The sequence below is a fragment of the Lonchura striata genome, chromosome 9, assembly GCF_046129695.1.
Source record: "Lonchura striata isolate bLonStr1 chromosome 9, bLonStr1.mat, whole genome shotgun sequence".
Classification (NCBI taxonomy): domain Eukaryota; kingdom Metazoa; phylum Chordata; class Aves; order Passeriformes; family Estrildidae; genus Lonchura; species Lonchura striata.
This window is the reverse complement of record NC_134611.1, coordinates 20,841,712-20,862,901: the sequence shown is the minus strand read 5'-3', so window position 1 is coordinate 20,862,901 and position 21,190 is coordinate 20,841,712. Positions and strand designations below refer to the sequence as shown.

Sequence of the window (21,190 nt, the reverse complement as noted above, 5' to 3'; positions counted from 1 at the left end):
GATGTCTACACTTCCATCAAGTAGTTTTTCTGGGTGCTGTATTTAAAAACTGTAAGGCAAAGTACAATTGTACCAATGACTGACATTTTCCAAGAAACTGTTCTATAATCTAACCTCATTCTTGTGTATTTCCATCCGAAGACGGTCCATATTGCTCATAGTCTCAGTTAATTTTGGTTGCAAACTGCTTGGATCACCCATCTGCGGATTTTTTTCATAAACATCCTTCATCTTGATGAGGGCATCTCTAAAAACATACAAACCATTACAATAATTAATATACCTGTACTGATTTATTAAAACTAAAATAATGCATATGAAATCCAGAACTGTGATTAGATATCAAGCACAGGAACCAGGAACTACTGGTCTTCACACCACGCTTAAATCCTTCTCACATTCTGTCATCTTAGCCCTCTGCCTTCCTTTCTTGTGTTGTGCACAGGCACACAAGGACTCCAACTGTTGACTCTTACCTGTTCAGTCTCAGGACTGTTTTCCATATTGTTTGTTATATACAATTTCCTAAATATTGTCATGTTCTGTTCTTAAAGCACAAAGTTGCAGCTATCTTGCTCCACTGACGCATGCATTTTTTTAACAGGCAATTTTAGAGCCAATGCTCCCTACGCAGTATTAGAATCAAAATGAGTATTACAATAAAGCAGAAAGAAGCAATATTAACAGAACCTACCTACAACAAACTATGAACTTAAAAAGCTTTATTAATAGCCTGTCTCCTAGCTTTTGAGCCTGTTGGCCTAGGCAGAGAACGTCAAAAAAACCAGAGAGAGAAGCAAGGCAGAAACCCCCAGAAAAATGCACTCACTTTTGGTCTGTTTCCTTCTGTAGCTCTCTGTTAAGTTCATCAATTCTCTGTTGCAGTTTCTTGCGTCTTTGTTCTGGAGGGAGATGGCTGAAATCTTCTAGTGCAGGGCCCTGCAAGCAGAAATACTATGAAAGAAGCTACCACATGCACAGGTCTGGCAGCTGAACTGACATACCCACACATGGACAGTGTTCACTGGAAGCAGATGGACCTCCTTAAAACTCTACTTGACAGACAGCTCTACAAAAGACTGCACAGAATAAATGCATGTTGTTGCTGCCAGAGTGCAGTCACTCAGTCAAGGTGCTTTCTGCCTTCTGTAGCAGTTGGCTCACATAGGTAACTCAAAATTTCTAGACTTTATTTTCCTGAAGTCATATACCTCCTCTTACATCCACTTAAAGAAGATTAGGAAAGGACAGAATAATTTGAGTCAGAACAAAAATCTAAGATGTATATAATTATATATAAATTGTTTCTTTCTTTGGAGTGTGTTCTGTGGTCTTTTGGATGGTATCAAAAGAAAAATACTGTATTTTGGATTTTTGCTCCAAAGCACTATTATAATTCTCTTCCAGAACTTTGGCAATCCGAGAAAACATATTAAAACTTAAAAAGTTCTTACAAAGATGGATTTAAAAAGATGGAACTTCAAAAGATGGATTTACCTCAAGTAAAACAGGTTCACAGAGCACAGAAAAAAAACCTTTGTAATATCAAAATTATTACTTCAATTTATTTGACTGACTCAAAACTTGCTCAAATATTCCAAGTCACATTTTTTTACAGGGAAAACAAAACAAAACAAAAAAAAAAAAAAAAAAAAAAACAAAAAAAAACAAAAAAAAAAAAAACACTTCATGGAAGGAAAAAACACTCTTACTTCCCAAACTTTAAAAAAAAAAAAATCATAAACCAGTCAATTTAAGACCACCTATTGTTATGAACCCATACCTGCAAACTTGATTGCAAACTTGTGCCAAGATTATAGTAAGAAGGATAGAAGGGCCTGGGTATGAAATGCATGGGAAGAGAGTTTTATGTATCTTTCAAGTTTGTTGTGAAAACTCTTCCCCTCAGGGTGACAGACACTGACAGTGTTAGGAAGGAAATACAGTACATGTCTTACTCACCAAATGTTTGTTTTGGTTTGGTTTTTTTGTGATCCCATTTGCCTAAGGAAGTTGGTTTTAACCTAAGAAACCCACTTCCCATTCCAGTAACCCTCCATGGAGACAAACCAAACTGGCCAGCATTTCTTTTGTCAAGAAGAAACTTTACAGAAACTTGACTGTTCGGATTCTGACACAAGCCATAGGCTCAAATGCCAAGTTTCCAGCACTCCCCCATAAGATCTTCTCACCCCCTCAACTTTCTGCACTTGTAAAATCAATCTCATTACTTTTTAAGAAGGGAACAAAAGACATCATAAAAGAAGGAAAATCAAGATATGATGTTTTCAAAATAAAACAAGTATTTTCTTTCTAGAGGAAGAAGACACACTGTGTATAGTCTCAAAGTCCAGAGATGAAAAATGGCATAAACAAATCCTATTCCCTTCAGAAAGTCCCCCAACTAAACACTGTTAAGTGGAATACACTACAAAGAAACAAAAATACAATCATGTCCTCTCTATCATTCTTCCTTACAGAGTGGTTTAAACCAGAGTATCCTAAAAATTAATCAGAAGAATAGAGATCTTTTTGTGAATTTTTACTGGATTACCCTGCAATACAATATTAAGGCATAATTTTATTTAATGTAACAGCTTCCTTTATTTCTAAGGTCATATATAAAGGTCTTCCCTGCAAATTTTTCTTCCAAATTCAAAGGAGTGTAGTATTCAGTATTTCTTCTTTACACAAATTTTATAGTCTTTTCATATACATATTTTATGCTGCTTAAACAGTTTTCCTAACAAAAAAAATCACCAAGTATTTCCATCATGACCAACTTGTGAATACTGGTCAACAATAAAATTCCAAAATTGCAGATTTAGTTGCAGCCAGATCACAAGTCTAATTGCCTCACGTTAAGCATGGATGATTAAGAAGACTGTGCATATGAGTGGAAAATCTGAAGATGTATTTCAGCACCTGACTTAAAGCAGTTATGATATGGAAACATTTTCAGAAGATTATTTTCATGCTATCTTAGCAGAAGTACAGCAGACAGATCAGCACACGGGCTTACCATCTTCACCGACCACTGCACAGTTCATTTGAAAACAGAAAGAAACGGGAAATTATTGACATGCAATGACCAGTTACAAAAATGACTAATGCTTGAAAATGTATTTTTAAAATATCACTTAAGGATTGACCTTTTCATTTATAAAAAATACATTTTACTATAAACACAAGAAAATAATTACTTTAAGAATTACTGATTAAGAAAATACTAGGTGATAATGGGTACTTTTAACTTACAGAATTTTAACACGCAACTTCATTAAACTACTTTTGAATTTTAGTGTTCTGAATAAAGGGCTGAGCCTTCTGTTGTAGGAAAAGAAACACACACGCAGCCAACATTACACAAAATAGCAGAATTTGATGATGATGGACTGATCAGCCATATACAAAAAATTTATTAATGATAGCTCAAAATATACTGCAATCACTCTCATAAATTTAGTTTTTGCAATGTATTTAGTTAATTATCACAGCAGATCTAATATAAACAAATATATTTTTCAAGTCTAGAAGTAATTAATTTTACTTTCTGAAAAGAGCATTTGGGTCATTGTTGTTATCTAAGATTGTTTTATCCAGATAAAAATCAAGACATTTAAAGAGCAAAGACTTTATCCTTAGAAGAAGCAAATAAAACATGGGTGCCAGGAGCTGAATCTTGGCTTTAACATTCACAGCATGCTTTTAATGATCTGGGAAACCCTTCCCAGAGAAACACCAAGCAACTTAGAAGACAGATATCTCAACTTCACTTTTGACCTTGAGCAATTTTTAAGGCTGCTGCTGGGGGCACATACACAACATTAGCATTTCTACAATAAGGGCAGTAAAGCACCTTCACAAATGATACTTTGGCAGGAATCTCAAAGTCCAGAGATACAAAACTGATATAAACAAACTTCATGTTCTCTTCAGAAAGAGTCTTCCAATAAAACTCTGTTAAACTAAGGTTTACAGATCACTGCTGATGATGCAGATATTTTATGTACCAAGTGGCATCAAGCAGAGACCTCTCATAAGCACTAATACTGTCTGGAATTGTTAAGATTTCAAAGGAGGAGCAGCAGCAGGTACCAGCAGCACTAACACAGCAAGCTACACTTGCTTACACCTTCTTTGAACAACAGCTACTGTTTGCTGCTCTTGCTTTACATCATCACAGGAAAATGTACTGTGGGAAGCACAAAGTGGAGGGAGACCGAGTCTGTGACCTCCAGCACCTTGACTGAGATCTTGTACAGGGCATGTTAAACAATATGAGCAGGATGCTTCACTGGCTGATCAATGCCAACTCATGGATAAAGCTCAGCAGAAGCAAACTGAGCACTATTTTACATGGGCAGATGGTGATAGGACAAAGGGGAACATTTTTTAACTCAAATAAGATAGATTTAGATTAGATATTAGGAAGAAATTCTATATTCAGAGGGTGGTGAGGCACTGGAATAGGTTGCTCAGAGCAGCTGTGGATGCCCCATCCCTGGCAGGTTCAAGGCCAGGTTGGATGGGGCTCTGAGCAGCCTGGTCTTGTGGAAGGGGGTTGGAATGACACAATCTTTGAGGTCCCTTCCAAACCAAACCTTCCTATGATTCTATGGTTTAGTAGTTCTGCATGTCAGTACCACTTGGAAATAATTTTCCAGGAACAAAACATGTGGGAAACAGCATCACATACTATTAAGCACTTAATGTATATTTTAAAGGTAAGACTGATCAATGAGATTGAAAAAAAAAAAAAAATCTATTGCTGGTCCAGTATAAATTTAAGTTCAAAAGACTTTAAAAATACGCAATAATATGGGGTCTGTTAAATTCAGAATATATATAAATTTAATGCTCATTCTTGAAGATTTTACAGAGATGAAGTCTTTAATATTATGGCACGTTTGACCATAATATCACTATATGACACTAGTGATGCTTCCTAATGTTAAAGATTATTAAATTTAAATTATTTAAAGAATGTATTATGTCTATTTTACAACATGAAGAATGGATTTTAAAGTCAACAAAGATACAGTTTCATTTTTCATTAGCACTCTGTAGTAGTTAGGAGATGATCTTTCCCTTTAAAAGAGATTCTAGTACAAGGTGATGATTTGTGAGGCAGGAGTCAATACTTTTAGTGATCAACAAAATCAAAGTGTAATCAAGGCCTGTGTCATTCCAACAACTACCTAACCCAGGCAGCTCCTCACTGAGTACTGAAGAAGAGCCACTGCCTTCACAACCAGACCAAATTATGATCTAATGACTCAGAAGGGAAAGGAGACAGTGCCCTCCAGATAGAGGAACACAAGTATTTCCTAAAAAATGGCAGTGCTAGAAAGGCTCTTTCCAAGGTATCTGGGGCCTGAAATTAGACGCCACAACACGACTTCAGTTTTAACTGTAACTCATTCTGCTTCACAATGACACAAAGGGAGCCTCTAAATTGTAACTTTACTGCAATAGAGCATTGTTGTACCTTGATCTCCACATCACGTCAACAACAGTCAACCATTCTTGTTGCACATGAGATAGCAAGTCAATATTGTCTTGAAATACCAAAAAATTTATTAATGATATACAGCCAAATGCATCCAATTACCTTTTTATTTGAATGAATAAATATCACTAAACAAAATAAACTGGGCAGCCTGTGCTTTTCTGACAGAACAGGAAAGTACCAGTACATTTATCACTGGCACCAGAAATGTTGCAGGGAAACCACTTTGTATTTCCCTTTGACTGGCTTCTACACAAATTCTACTTGCAGAATATGCCACTATATTAGTAAATTAATTGATAAGTCTCAGTGGCATTTGCTAGTATTTTTTTCAATAATTTTACCCAAAAGAAACTAGGACAAACAAGAGCAACTAATTAATCAGAAAATACATTAATACTGTAATGTTTTTACAAAATATTAGTATTTCAAAATCTGCCATCACTATAAGCTATAGCATTTGATATACAAAAGCAATTAAATTCTCCCTTTTTAGTTCAGCATCTTGGAATCAACTTCTACTATTTTCAAAGTCAGCAAATAAGACATTGGATCTGTCAGATGATTATTGTGGTAACTGTAAATCCAATGATAAATTACTGCAAAAATATGTTACATGATGGTAGAAAAACATTTGTGAATGTGAACAACAATGAAGAAAGGTATCAAACACATGCTGAACACCCTCTTTATAACACCTTTTTTCAGGCATGAGCATTTCAAATGTGATAAAGAATATTTGTATTTTATTTTCTTTTTAGTCTGTTGGTAACTTCTGAATAGGATGAAACAAAGTATCCTAAAAGTGACCTATGGGTGAAGTGTTATTTTTAACTAAGAAAGCCTTATAATGAGGGTGAAGAGCATTAGAAAAGCCACATCACAAACACACTGCTCATAGTCCATCATGCATTTCAACTTGTTATCAAACTTACCCCTCTTTTGAGGCTTCTGAAAGAAGGAATTCTGGGCTTCCCTGTTTTTATGTCACTCATGCAATAATGCACTGGTTCAATGGAGAATATGGGATACTGGGACCCATTAGAAGTACTGGATATGTATAAACTAGTAGGGGTTAGGGGTGGGGATTGTGGCTAATGTGGAAATAAAGAAAGCAATAAATAAGCCAAATGTTCAAAGTGATTTTAAAATGAAAATTCTGTCTTACAAAAATAAAATTTCCATCCAACACAGAAACAGGTTGTAACGTTCCAGACACATTTATACTATAACTGTACTGGGCTTTAAACGTTTCTGTTATGAATTAATCTTCAGAGTTATAGGTTACTGCAGAGAAGGAAGGAAACTTTAGACTCAACACTGCCACAAGATCCTAACAAGATCCCAAAGCTTTTCTTAAAACAGCTCTGCTATTGCCAGTTTAGTTACAATCATCCTGGAAGCTCAAGCATTCCTACTCACTACTTTCCTACATATTGAGGTACCCTACCAGGCTAGACAAACCAGAAATATTTGATACATCTATGGAGAATGACTAAAACAAATATTCTCAAACTCTGCAGTCTAGCTGGACTGACACAATGGCTGCATGGCATTCTTAATATCATCCCAAGAACCTCCTCCCCTTCTTTCAAATTGCTTCTCTCATTTTCTGTCTCTTATACCTCTGCTATTCTTTCCCAGTTCAATTTTCCTCCTCTGCTGCACAACTCATTCCCCTCTACAAAAGGTGTTATGTCTTTGACAACATTAAAAATAGGTAAAGGAATACCTGGAAGTCAAGACCAGCCATAGTTTCAACTAAATTAAGGTCCAAAGACCCCCATGAATACCCCAGCTGTAGTAAACCAGCTGATTTTATAACATATTTTAACACCTGTGAATAGTATTTAGAATTAAGTATGTATCTTTCAGTAAATATTTTGTTTCCAGCTGCTGTTTTGTAGAGCGCTCCTCCATCCTCCCCAAAATGTGGTGAAAATCAGGGACAAAATCTTTCATGCAGGTCCTTAGGGAAGAGATGCATGTAGTATGTACACACATATGTCACACCTGTGACTCCACAGAGAAAACAGTAAAGGCTGACTCCCTGGGCAAATCTTGTCAGCTTATGCCAGCTGTTATCACACTAAGGGATTTCTTACAACTACAGTAAATGCCAAGGTCCAGCCTGAAACCAGTTTACATTTACATAGCTCTCCAAGCTCTCAGAAAGATGTCTTGTGGTCAAACTGGCAATTGTGATCTAATTTCAGAACAGGCCAACTCTCACCCACCTCTGCAGACAAATGCAGTATTTATGCCCATGTATTAATGCATGTGAACTGCTATGAATCGTTAATTATATTGCATGAAAAATAAACAATCAGTTTTAACACACAGCTGGAGTTACATAATATAGAGGATGGAATAAGGAATCAGCTGTATCCTTCCTTTCTGTAAAGACCTACTTTCTCAGAATACTATCAAGTGGAAATTAAGTTCTACCACCAAGAAGCCCTAAGAATAGTTTCCTGTAATAAATGACAGAAACTGGCTTGGAGCTTAAAATAGCCTAACAGAAATTTGTGGGAATCATTAAAATGTCTCACTGATATGCTCCAATATTAAATAAAGATAAACCATAAGATTTAAATATGTATATTCTCCAATCATTTATATAGCTAATGCATGTATTGACAATCTTGTGTAGATCCACGAAAGCACCTTACACAGAAAGTGTTAATTGTAATTCATAAAAAAACAAGGTAGTAATTTCAATGGTTTCAATTTTTTTCTTGACCATAGGAATATTTTTGCCTATTTCCTAGTAATATTTCTTCTAGGACATTTACCTTTAATGAAGCTTCCACCAGATGTTTTACCAGTGACAGATTATAAACGTTAATGTTTTCAGAGAAACCTCAGGAGTTTTCAAAACTTGCAGCAGGTGTAATAAAAATCTTTATAACACTTCTACATATAAATGTGACCTATAGAAGAGGGTTGCTTTTTGTGCCATGACAGATCTGAAGCCTAGTTCCAAAGTATACTCTCCCTTCTCTTTATTTTTACATTTACAATTAACACCTTTCCTATGCAACTACAGAATCTTAGAAACATTACAGTAATGGGAAGCTACTTTTATCAAATAACTATTAAAAATGCTCCCAGACACAAATTACTAGAAGAAAAACTGAAAAACTTTCCCAGTGACAACTTGATTTTTAATATGCCAAGTACTCAAACCTACTCAAACTTTCTGATCCCCTAACACATACTTTAAAATATATGGGCAGGCAAGGGGAAGATTTTTTCTAAAACTATATTAATTGCTGTTTCCATACACTCTAAATGTTCAGATTTTAATTTTCTAAATAGTAATTTCTTAATTGTTACCTTTGGTTTCTTTCCAAATAGCCACAGCTTTCCTTTAGCCTTGCCGACTGTAGTTTTTGTATCAATTCTCATTCCCTCTTGCTTTGGTGTGCTGATGGTTCCATCAGAGATAGTTCTGTAAATATTCTGACTGTAGTCTTCAAATGGAAAATCTCCAGGAGGCTCAAAACCAGATTTGAAGCAGTCTATCACCAGCTGAGAGTCCTAAACACAGGACATTAAGGACTTTAAAAAGCAAACCCACCAGAGAGGAAAAAATGGAGACAAATTTTCCATTTAATTGCAGAGATGCACAGAAAGTAAGAGTGAGCTCAAAACACACACTTTTGGATAGAGCAAGTTAACAACATTCTTTTATCTCAGCAGTGTCCATGAGTGTATAGCAAAGCATACTCTGCTACTCAGAACATTCCAGCAAGGGTTACCACAAATTTAAAACAGGGCCAAATTATTTTCCACCTTTAAATCTTTCAAAATTAGCACTGAAATGGAGACAGATCTAAGAAATTAATTGTAGTAAGGTAAAATAGGACAGAACCTGCTGAATTCAAACATTACACAGAATGAATACTTTGTTAACTGAACACCCTTTATATGTTTTAATGTCACATGCAGGGGAAAGTACTGACCATGGTATTGCAGGATATTCCAGCATAACCAGAATAATGTGTCCAAAATCACACCCAATGAGAATGTGTCAAAGATATTCAGATTATACTAAATCAATAAAGCAGAAAGAGAGCAGACAACAGAAGCAGGAGTGGTCCCTTCTGCTGAAATCAAAGTCACAACACTTTTGAAGCAAATGCTTGACAGCAGAAAGATACCTGTACAGGTTAAGTCAGTCTTTCCCCTCTCCACAGCTTCTGTAGCAGTTCAATTGCCCACACACATTTAAAAAGTTACTCAGTTCTACTTACTCTATGTTCATCAACTGATTTTGCTGCAAGGATCATCCCTTCTAAGCATTTTGAGATAATTGGAATAACCTTGCGCTCAGAGTCAGCAAAGCCTTTGTAACACTCACTAAGCTTGATAGTCCTTCTTTCATCCATTTCTTGAAGTTGCTGCAAGTGCAAAGATAGAACAAAGCTTTCATTTGCTGATTTGTTTCCTCCTCGATCCTCACACATGCAGTTACAGTGGTCACCACTGAGTGGGACAGAATTTCTATGCTTTCCCAGTATCTTTATTTGCTTAAAAAAACAGAACTTAGAAGTCCTTTCAGACACAATCATAGGATGCCCAGTACAGTTATTATGAAGACTTTATGCTCTTTGATTTCTAAACATCATGTAATGGATGGAACTTTCTTTTCCTTTTATAAAGCACATGTACAGTGTTTACAGTCAACTGTTTGAAGTACTTGTTTTATGCAAAAATGAAAACCACAGTGAAGAAATTTTACTGATTTCTACATCTCCTCACTTGCTTCTTCTAGTTCCAAGTAATTCCTCTGGTGATAAATATCTCCATGTTGCTTTTATTATTATACCTTCCAAGCAATACCAATTATTTAAAATACAGGAAAAATAAGAAAAATTTAAATTATCTGCAGTTTAGACACTCTGATTTGAAATACAAACCATTTCCTTTAACAGTGTGCAAGAAAATAAAGAGAAGAATACCATTACATAAGATTTGCAATAAAAGTTTACTGGAACAGAACAAAAAAGAATAAATTAAAGATAAAATACTATTAAGATAATAGCTCTGGGATTTTCACCTGAATGTGGAAAAGATTCCAAACAAAACCCAAAATCAGTAAAACATATACCAATAGGTTATCAAAAACTGGATAAGAAGTTGGATCTTTCCTATATATACACTGAGGCAGATGTCTCAAACAATATTCAATTTCATCTCTCCAAGAAAAAAATACCACCTACACGTGCTAAACCCTTCTCCCAGGTTTTCCCACAGAATGTCACCAAATACTTGCAATGCAGTAATAAAAGTACAGTCCCAAGAGAAAACAGCCTTTCTGCTCTTACTGTAGAGCTCAAAAACTGTGAGTAATATCTTACATTGATAATGGATCTTAACCCTGGAGAAATAAAGGCAGTAAAGCAAAAGTCTGGTGAAGCTACAAAGATGATCAACCTATTTCTCCTGGGAGCTGACTGCAGTTCTTGGATCAGTGTGTAAAGTAAGACCTGCTGTGGTGCTGCTTAGCAGTTAAAATATTAGAAAATTCTTTAATAAGTCAAGGCAATTTTCTCCTGTGAATCCTAGACCTTCTAGTAAAGACTTTTTAAAAAAATATGAACTGACTTCTGCTTCTGGAAAATATCAAGCGTATTTAAGTTGAACACCTTCAAATAAAACCAGTGTTTCACATTCTATTTCCTCACTCCCTGTCTCAGCATTAGCTCCCACCCGTATTTCCAAAATGGATGAAGGTACATGCCAACACACTTCTGAACCCTCCTCATCTGATGCCCCCAACTATTTTAAACTGGTTTTCCAGTTTTGCAAAGTCCGTGTTTTTGAAGGAATGTTAAAAAAAATCTTATTAGGTACATAAAGCGTCTCAAGAAATCCCCACTTCAGATGCAAAGTACTGACTTTTTTACTTGGTTTAAAGAGATCTGTGGATTGCTGGTAACACTGATGGAATACTAATTGGGGGCTGGGAGGGTGCTGGAACTTCTGCTCCAATGCAGCTGTTTTTCACCCATGCATGAGATCCATGAAACCACAGACACCTCAGCACAGCAGAGCATTCACAAACACACACAAGGATCCTGAGAACTACTGATCTACTCCTATTAGAATAATTGTTGATTGTCACCCAGATTGTCTTAAGTGTTTATTTTGCCAGATTCTTTCAGGAATATTCAAACAAAGAGTCTACAAAGTATAAAATCTTACAGAAAATGCAACTAAGTATTTTTGTTAGAAATCTAAGCATTAGTGTGGTAAGCAGTCGCATGGAAAAACACAAGTTGTCTCAAGATTATGGTAATTTCTTGAGAAAATGATCCACTAAAATCAAAAATCCCAGAGGTTTAATTTTAAAGTCTACTTATTCTTTAGAAAAGGATCAGACATACTTTATCAGTTAGTTCTTTTACCTTGTAAATCTGAGGAATGACAATGTAGTAGTGTTTGTGCTGTTCCCCATTAAAATTCTGTAGTTGTGCAGCATATTCATTTTTGTTTTCATCAGCCATGTGTGTGCGCAGGTTTAACTGTTGCTTAGCCTAGCAGGAAAATGTTACCAGGTTAAACATGTCTTTCCCTTAATAACACACAGCATTATTTTATCAACTATGCAAGAACAGCATTCACAAGTCATCAAAACCAACATCCCTATAACTCAAATATAAAGAATGTGAGATTTGACATATACTGACACTCCAAAGCCTCATCTGTTATATACAGAGAAAGCAACAATCACTGTAGCTCCCTTAGCCAGACTGCTGAAATGAGTATCCCAAAGCCCACAGAAGTGACTGATCCTATAAACCACAAAGTACCAAACAGCAGACAGCTGCCACTTAAAGGAAGACCATCAGTACAGCCATCCAGAGGGTACATGAACTTTAACAAGGCCAGGTGCCAGGTCCTGCGTGTGAGTTGGAGTGATCCCAAGCACTAACACAGGCTCACAGAGAATGGGTTGAGAGCAGCCCTGAGGAGAAGGACCTGGGGGCCCTTGCAATGTGCACTCACAGCCCACAAAGCCTGTCCTGGGCTCCCCCAAAAGCAGCGTGGCCAGCAGGTCAAGGGAGCTGCCTCTGCCCCTCTGCCCCTCCTGAGACCCCAGCTGGAGCCCTCAGCACAGGAAGGAAATGACCTGCTAGGAAGAGTCCAAAGGATGACATGAAAATCATCAGAAAACTGGGGCACCTCTTCTATGAAGATAGGCTGAGATTTGGAGATTTTCAGCCTGGAGAAGCAAAGGCTTTGGGGACATCTTAGAGCCCCTTCCAGTACCTAAAGAGTGTCTACAAGAGAGTTGGAGAGGGACTTCTTGCAAGGGCAGGCAGTGATAGGGAAAGGGGGAATGATTTTAAACTCATGGAAGGCAGGTTTGTATTTGACATTAGGAAAAAATTCTTCACTATGAAGGTGTTGAGGCACTGGAACAGTTGCCCAGAGAAGCTGTGGATGTCCCATCCCTAGCAGTGTTCAAGGCCAGGTTGGATGGGGCTTTGAGCAACCTGGTCTAGTGGAAGCTGTCCCTGTCCATGGCAGGTGAGTTTTCAAGGTCCCTTCCAACCTAAACCACTCAGATTCTGAAGCACACTCCTATCCCTGCGCTGTCTCACATGTCACTGGAACTTTGATTTCACACATAACAAGTAAGCATATTTAATACACAGTGTTACACATTCAATGAATATTCTTTCGGTACTGATGATTAACATGAAAATGAAATATAACTGATAATAAAGAAAAGCCATCACCCTTACCTTCTCAACATCAGCCTTTGTTGCATTAGTATCATTGTCCAGTCGTTCATAGCTTTGCTGTGCCTTCTCTGCCTCTCTGCATTCTCTCTCAAATTTCTTTTTGCTCTACAAAAGGCACAAACTTACTGCTTCAACAGCCACTATTCCCATTTGGTTTCGTACATTAATTCTGAATTCTAAATATCAAAGCTTCCACTTAAGTATCTTAAATTCACTAAGTCACTTGAAAGGAGCACATTGTTAGCACAGCAACTAGGTCAACTAAATTATTTTGAAGGCAGTCTGAAGAACATATCTACACTACAATCATCATCAGTATTCATGTCAAGTGGCACAGCTGTAGGTAGCACAGACAACAGTATTCAATATACTTGATGTTCTCTATATGTGGCTGTTGTCAAGACAACTATTGTAGGAAAAATTGTTGCAGAAGTTCACATCTCTAGAGAGAAACTGTAACTGAGACTTTGAGCTCTGCTTCACAGCAACTGAGTGTGTCCCTTAAAGGCATCTAAATGTATTTAAAAGAATGACTTTGCACTCAGGTAAATACAAGGCACTGTATTGTTTGAGCTGAACTGTGGGAACTATCATGGTGATGAGATAACATCTAAAACTACCACATCTGCTTCTATTCTGATCCTCTGATGATGAATTAAACTCTTTGACATGACCACAACAACAAAACAGAAATTCGTTTCTCCAGTATTGCTTCACAATAATCTGGATCAAAGGTATAATAATTTTTTAAGACAGATATCCAGAATATCAGAATGCATCTTGAACAGACTTGCTTGAATTCTGTATTTTCTTTTCTTTAAAAGCATTTGTTTCAAGAAAAAGAAGCTTATAGTCTGTCCTAGAGACATTCACTTCCTGCATTTATCTGTTAAATAGTAACTCTACCTCCTGAAAGTACAATAGTCTGTAGTGGTATTCTTGAATATACCTTGGAACAAGCCCTCAAGCTCAAGTCAAATTCAGTGACTTAAAATTTCATCTTCATATAAATACACTGCCATTTTTAGGAGCCCGAGGAGAAGCAACCGAAGTCTATACCCATGTTAAAATCAGATTTCTTTATACTGGTTATGCTGGATAAAAGCCAAGGCTTCTCTCAAACATAAATACAGAAGCTGTTTACAGGAGATTTTTTTAACCAGTGAACTATAAATACATTGAACTATATTATGTTACTAAATTACTTGGACATTCAATAATATACCTAAGTATTAAATCTAAGCAAAACAGATGAAAAAAATTCCACTCACAGCCTGTATATCTTATTTAAGTTCAACAGGGATAAATCCAAACACAAACTCACATTATCCATCTGTTTCCAGCACATGTCCAGATACTGCTGAGCCTTGCGCCCTTCCTGAAGATGCTAAAAACACCACAAATAAATTAAATTTCCCTATATTTTTAGTATTATTACCATTACTTAGTCCCTGCTCTAGCTGACAGTCTATAATGTGCAGTATCTTCCACAAGCTACCTGTACTCTCTGGAAAACATTACTTAACATGCAAGAATTGTATCACAAATACTGTGGTACACTGGCAAAAAAAAAGGTTACTAGCAAGCACTGTCTTTCCAAGATAGTAATTTTTAGGTTTAATAACTGTATTATAGTATATAACGTTATAGAAAATGTGTTTTATAAATGTGTTACAAAACCTATGTATTGCCGTGTTCATCGAAATAGATAAACAAATACATAAGTTCATTAAAAGACATACATCTTGATACCCTATTTTCAAATTTAAAACCACAGAAATTACCATTTTTCTCTCAGTTTTTAGGTCATGAGAATATCTCATCAATTCTCCATACACTCTGTGTCCCATTTCTTCTGCAACTACTTCTCGCTGTCCTGCATAGTCATTCAACTCATTGAGGATGTTAAAAAAGGCAATACACGAAGTAAACCTGACAGAAAACACACACACAAAGTTAGACAGCTTTTTAAAATACATTTATTTTATTATAGTCTGTACTCCTGAATAAATAAAAAAATCTTAGACATTTTACAATAAACCTTATTTAATGCTAATAGAATTAGAGTAGAAACACAAGCTGGGAAAGCCTATGTTAAGCCTAGCACGTACTGTATGTTGCAATGTCTCTTCAAATACGTTTTACAAGAACACAGGGTTGGTGGATGGAAAAGAAAGAAGAAGAATACTACCTGGCAAGCCCTGGAGTACAGTGGTATCTCCTAAGCTGCCCAGGGAGGGGCCTGAGCTGGGAACGGATGCATACATACGTCCCTAGGCTCGGAGGCTGAGCTTGCTGCAGAGATGATTGCTTGGCAGTCTTGAGGGTGGAACATGCCAATCAAACCACTCCTATCCATCCCGATGCATTCTACAGAACAAGTTTGCTATCAGCTCTGGAGACAGCTGCCTGTTTGCCTGCCCACCTCTTGGCTGGAAGTAAGGTGCCACTATGGCTGGCACTAAAAAGGGGGGAAGAGGAGGGGCAAAGGGTAGAAAGTGTGTGTGGAAGGGAAGAAAGGAAAAAAAAAACACAGGCACCACATTAAAATATACATCTTTCTCTCTTGTAACTGTGGAATACTGCCATCTCCATAGGCTTGGCTTTTGGGAATTTCAAATGCCACTCGCACTGGAAAGCCTATTCCCTCAGGCCCAGGATCTTTACATAGTTAAAAGAGCTAGAAGAAATCCTACTGTGAATTCTCAGGCACTCTGCTCAATATGTGCTCTGGATGCAACCTGAAACTTGTCCATTTTTTTTATTTCCTAAGACTTACCCCTAAAGAAAAAAAAGTATTGTGCTTTTTCAAATAAATTTTTTAAATGGCTATTGAATGGACAGCAAAACAAGCACATTTTTGATAAGTAAAGTTGTTTAGCAGAAATTGTTCCTTCCTCTACCATTAGACTGCCACTTATTTTGTCTTCGGAGTCAAAGCAAGTCAGCATTTAAGAGCTCCTCTTGCCTGTAACATGGCAGTTTGTAAACACTCATGTCTCACTATAGAGATGCATAGCTACATTTATATTGCCATAAAAATGCATTGAAAATCTCTATTACTAAGCAAAACACCAAAGCCTAAGGACATATGCTTGCTTTTCTTTAAAAAAACAATACTAGTCTGTACGTAGCAAGCTAAACTTCTGCTTTCAAAATTTCAGTTACCCAAAGATTAATTTGGAAGGGAGCAAGTACAATCTGCCATGTCTACTACATTAAAATACCAGTAAGAGTGATCATGCTTCTTAAGAATTACAGCAGAACTGTAAGAAGCCAAGCACAATTCTTTTGTTGTCATCACCAAGCCCTTTATCTTAAAAAAATCCATAAAAGAACAGCATATACTGTTAGTTCTCACTTTTTACACATAGAACTTGAAATGGTCATTTTTACCTGGGTTCCTCATCTTTTGGTGAGCGTTTAGGACAGTACTTCTTAACCAGATTTCTGTTAACGAAAAAAGATCCTATTTTAGAATCTCTTTTGAAAAGACACATATAGAAAACTGCACTAACAAATTATTTATCTTTAATGTTCTATTAACGTATCTATTCCCTCTGCCAAATAATAAGTGTCCTTGAGATAATACAAGGCTGCAATCTACCGTATTATCAAAGTTTTACACCCCTTTGACCTAGAGCAATTTGCAAATATTTTAAAACATCTACTGCAGTGACTAGACATGAAATGAAGAGTTTGTTAATTAACATCCTTTTCTTGCATGCAGAAGGCAGCAGATGAGGACAAGGCCAATGTAGGACCACAGTGTCACACAGACAGTGCACACTGTGTGCTGTGCCACGAGCACGGAGCTCCATTCCTGAAGTAAGCTCTGAGTACAGATTCAGGTCAAAGATTTTAACCAGGGTATTTCCAGGTCTTTCATAAGGACACAACCAGAACAGGAGGGGCAACATGTCTTTTCAGAAAAGAGATATTACACTTTGTCCTACCATCAGCTTTGCAAATATCCGGATTTTAGAAACCAAGCAAATCTCTAGAATCCACAGGACCAGCACTTAACACAGTATACAGCCCAATTTTTGAAAACATTAATATGAAATTACCTGCTTATCATAGAATGCAGAGAAAAAAGGAATGGAGGAGTTAAGAGAAGATTCTAGGAGAAAAAAAACAATCTGGCATGCATGTTGTGTATTTCACCTGTCTCTCTGTAACTTCAGTTGTTACAATTATGAACTACCATACCATTAAAACAAAGGTGCTAATTCTACTTTCATCTAAAATAACCTTGCATAATTTCTCAAATCCATTTATCCAGAAGTCATTTCTATGGTACAAAAGCCCACATAGTGAGATTATGTCCAGTTCCAAAATATACACGAGAATATGAGCAGGGAGTTGGTGTGGAAATAGTAAACTTGGATCTTTTGCCTGTTTCTATGCCCTCTGAGACTACAACAAAAAATCCAACTATGATAAGACAGTCGGTTCCTTTTTACATCAATATGTACTAATAAAGAGAAAAAACACTGACTTTTAAAAAATTATCTACACATTTTATAGTAACCTTCTTACTGAAGTTCAAGTAAGAATCTCTTGTCTCTATCCCAAGAACCCACTGCCTATTGTAACATTCTACTTGGTAGGGATTAAATGCAAATTTTTTTTTAGGAAAATGCAAAAACAAATTAGGAAAAAAAGAATAATATTTACTAAGTAACTTTCTTATGTTCCATTTTCCCTTACATTTCTGCTTTGTTCCTCAGTGCTCATTAATGAATAGGAAATTCCTAAAATTCATCTTATTTTTATTCAGAAGGTGAAATGCATAACACACATACAATTCTGCAGCTAAGCAACCATGCATGAGCCTTTTCAAGGGAAGATTTTCAGAGCTGTTAAAAATGAGAAAATAAATCACTTACTAAAGCCATACAGTTCAAAAACAGGAGGGAAGGGTCATAAATACAGATTATTTACTACTGTGCTGATTTCTGTTCTGGTTTCATTCTTTAATGCAATTGCTTATTATTTCTAGAAAGACAAAAATATTATATAATTCCTTCGCCTAATAACTGCCAGTTTCATTAGTCAATCCCATCTACCTTTGGATCAAAGGGACACACAGGTTTGAGACACTGTGATCAGGATTTAACAGCACAAAGTACAATAATCAATGGCAAAAAAATATGAAATGACAAGCAAATGCAGATTTTAAAGGTCAAAGAAAAAGACAGTGTTCATGTGAAAAATTATGCATAGATAGCTTTTCCAATAAGTGAATACCAACACCTAATTAAAACAGATATTAAATTTGAATTGTTGAAAAAGTACAGGTTGACAAACAGCCAGCATGAGCATGGATTTGAAGAGTGAAGCATTCTTTCAAAGAGGAGTAGGTAGGTGACACTTATAAGGGGGGATAACTTCCTCTGACATTTCAGTCTAAATCCATGCCTAATTCTCAGAATTCAGATATAGATCTGGACTAGTTTAGAAGGAAATTGTACAAGTAATTGCTGATTATCAGAACAGAAACAAATCTATAAGATTAATGCCTTTCCTTCCTACTAAAAGTGCAGCTGATGACACTTTAATCATCTTTGGTAGCAAAGTTTTGATGGCTTCTATCACACTCTGTCCTACAGCCAGCCATTTTGTAGCAGACAGGAATAATCACATCTGATTGTGCTGCTCCTGTAATTTTATTAATCTCACTTCTTGGTATAAATTGGTCTCAGGTCAACACCAGTGAGACAGGAACCTGATTTTTAAAAGAAGTACCACCTCAGTCACCTAGGCAGAAGTTTCAAAACCACTTCAGTTGATAAACCTGAACAGTTATCAACTCAAAACTAAGTATTCTTCAGTCAATTAATACAGCACATAAAGAACAGAAGCAGCAGCATCAACACAGTACAATTTCTATTAAGGCATCAGCTCAGGCACTGTGGTATCTGCTTATACTAAATCACTACGGCCTCTGTAGTATATTATAAATGACCCTGGTCACAAACTTTTTTTGCTTTCATAAGTAGCTAAAATTGCAGTAATTACTAAAAAGCATTTCCTATTTATATGTAAAGTAATGGTTTCAATATAATTCTGATGTCTTCAGCAACTGCACATCAGTATTATGGACTGGGTGAAAACAGTAACAATTAACTCTGTTTAGTAACATCTCATCAGAAACACTGGAGCAATCAATCTTAAAAAAGTGTAACCTGGACTGCAAGTTTACAAAGCTGAATATCCTTGGAACCATTAAGAAATCACATGTTTAAATTTATGGCAACAGGACTATAAAAAAAACCTGCCACAGCCATATTTGAATAGTAATGAGCAGTCAAATCAGCTCCAGTCAAAGGAAGAGAGTTGTGAGAAATGATCACACACGGTGATAATCTGTGTACCCAGCTTCACATTTGAGCTTATACCCATTTTCAAAAATGTTTCCAAGATTATACATATAAAAATGTGGAAAGTGTCTCAGTTTCATTAGACATATGCATATATTCATACTGTATTTATAAAAATATCACAACAGTATGCAGAAGAAACATAAAAAAATAGATTTAATCTGAGTAACCAGATATCTCCAGAGGTCACAATTCACAATTTTAATGGGCAATAAACAGCTCAGGAACAATCATAGCTATTTGCTTTACACCAACATAGAGAAGCTGACCATATTCAGAAATTTTATTCCATGGCAGTTTCATCTCCAGCTGCATGTATAACTTGTATTACTGCCTAACATCACAGAAAGTGGAACTCCTCTGTCTGCTCGAGTGTCATAATATTTTAGACAGGATGAAAAGGGAGTGAACCTCCAGAATTATTTTGTGTGTAACAATGTGGAACAAAACAGACCTTCACATTGCCCCTTTTAAGAAACAATGCTGGTCAAAAACAACATCTGAAAATTTAATTTAAATATTTAGTCTGTAGTAATGCCAGTAGTTTGGCACATACTAAATATCATTTTTTCCAATTACAAAATAAAAACAAATTAAACAGTCGTATCATTAAAATGGAATGTGTTAATGTACCTTGCAATATCTTTGTCCTGATTCACATCCCCATAACTCAGTAACAGCCTCTAAAAACCTTTGCAAACCTTGAGGTAACACAATACATTAGTTGAGACCTACACCACACAAAACTTTAGATTTTCCATTAGTTAGCTCAAAATAAAAAATACAAATTAAAATCGAAATTACAAAATCAAATTACATTTCCTTTTTTTTTCAGAACACATTATGCTGCAGACAAAGATTAGACAAGCTGTCTAGAGTGTTTTTTCCCTCCACCAACAATTGAGGATTCCCCTATTTTTCCTGTAATTTTTTCAGTATCGAAGAAGAATAGCAAGGAATTACTTATAACCTAAAACTAGCATTTGGAAAAGTTATCACTTCTGGAATTACTTGGCAAGCATGAGATGCAATACCTGCATACAGTAAGAATATATGAGGAGCTCAAACAGCCCCTCATATGCTGTACATGCAGCACTTGCCCTCACCTAGAAGACCTGGAAGGGGTGTTGCACCTGGGAAAGACCCATCACTAAATTGTGACAGTATAAAGAAAAAAAAAAAGTTTCAAAATGCAAGGGTATACACAAAGTGAATGTGAATTTCTGCCAGGAGACTGACTCTAATAAGTGAAAACTTATGAAAAGTTCACTCAAGTTTTAATCCTTGGGTTTAAGTCTATGAGAATAAGATCTATCAATGATCTCAACAGGATGTTCATGGTCCACCCTGAAACCAAGACAGTAAAAAAATACTGCCATACATCACTAGGTGTATCTCCTGACTAAACTTGCCTTTCCTTGGTCTCCCATCCAAGGACTAAGAGAGCCACAGAACTACCAAGAGATGACCACCTGCTATACTGTTTATACTCTACTAACCAAGATGATTAATCTGTTATAAAGTTCATTATG

General features: G+C 36.3%; 1 protein-coding gene across 3 annotated transcripts in view; it reads right to left on the bottom strand.

Moving 5' to 3' along the window:
• The window catches only part of FNBP1L (formin binding protein 1 like), a 56,790-nt gene that overhangs the window by 5,009 nt on the left and 30,591 nt on the right, over positions 1-21,190 (bottom strand). For 2 of the 3 annotated variants that reach the window (XM_077785451.1, XM_077785450.1), the window contains exons 3-13: positions 16,669-16,722; positions 15,057-15,204; positions 14,597-14,659; positions 13,273-13,377; positions 11,929-12,057; positions 9,772-9,918; positions 8,852-9,055; positions 6,448-6,606; positions 3,023-3,037; positions 830-939; positions 115-247 (exon numbers count right to left, since the gene is read on the bottom strand). In XM_077785451.1, coding sequence (XP_077641577.1) covers positions 115-247; positions 830-939; positions 3,023-3,037; positions 6,448-6,606; positions 8,852-9,055; positions 9,772-9,918; positions 11,929-12,057; positions 13,273-13,377; positions 14,597-14,659; positions 15,057-15,204; positions 16,669-16,722 — 1,267 coding nt within the window. The remainder of the gene's footprint in view (positions 1-114; positions 248-829; positions 940-3,022; positions 3,038-6,447; positions 6,607-8,851; positions 9,056-9,771; positions 9,919-11,928; positions 12,058-13,272; positions 13,378-14,596; positions 14,660-15,056; positions 15,205-16,668; positions 16,723-21,190) is intronic. The other variant, XM_077785452.1, reaches the window with a different exon arrangement.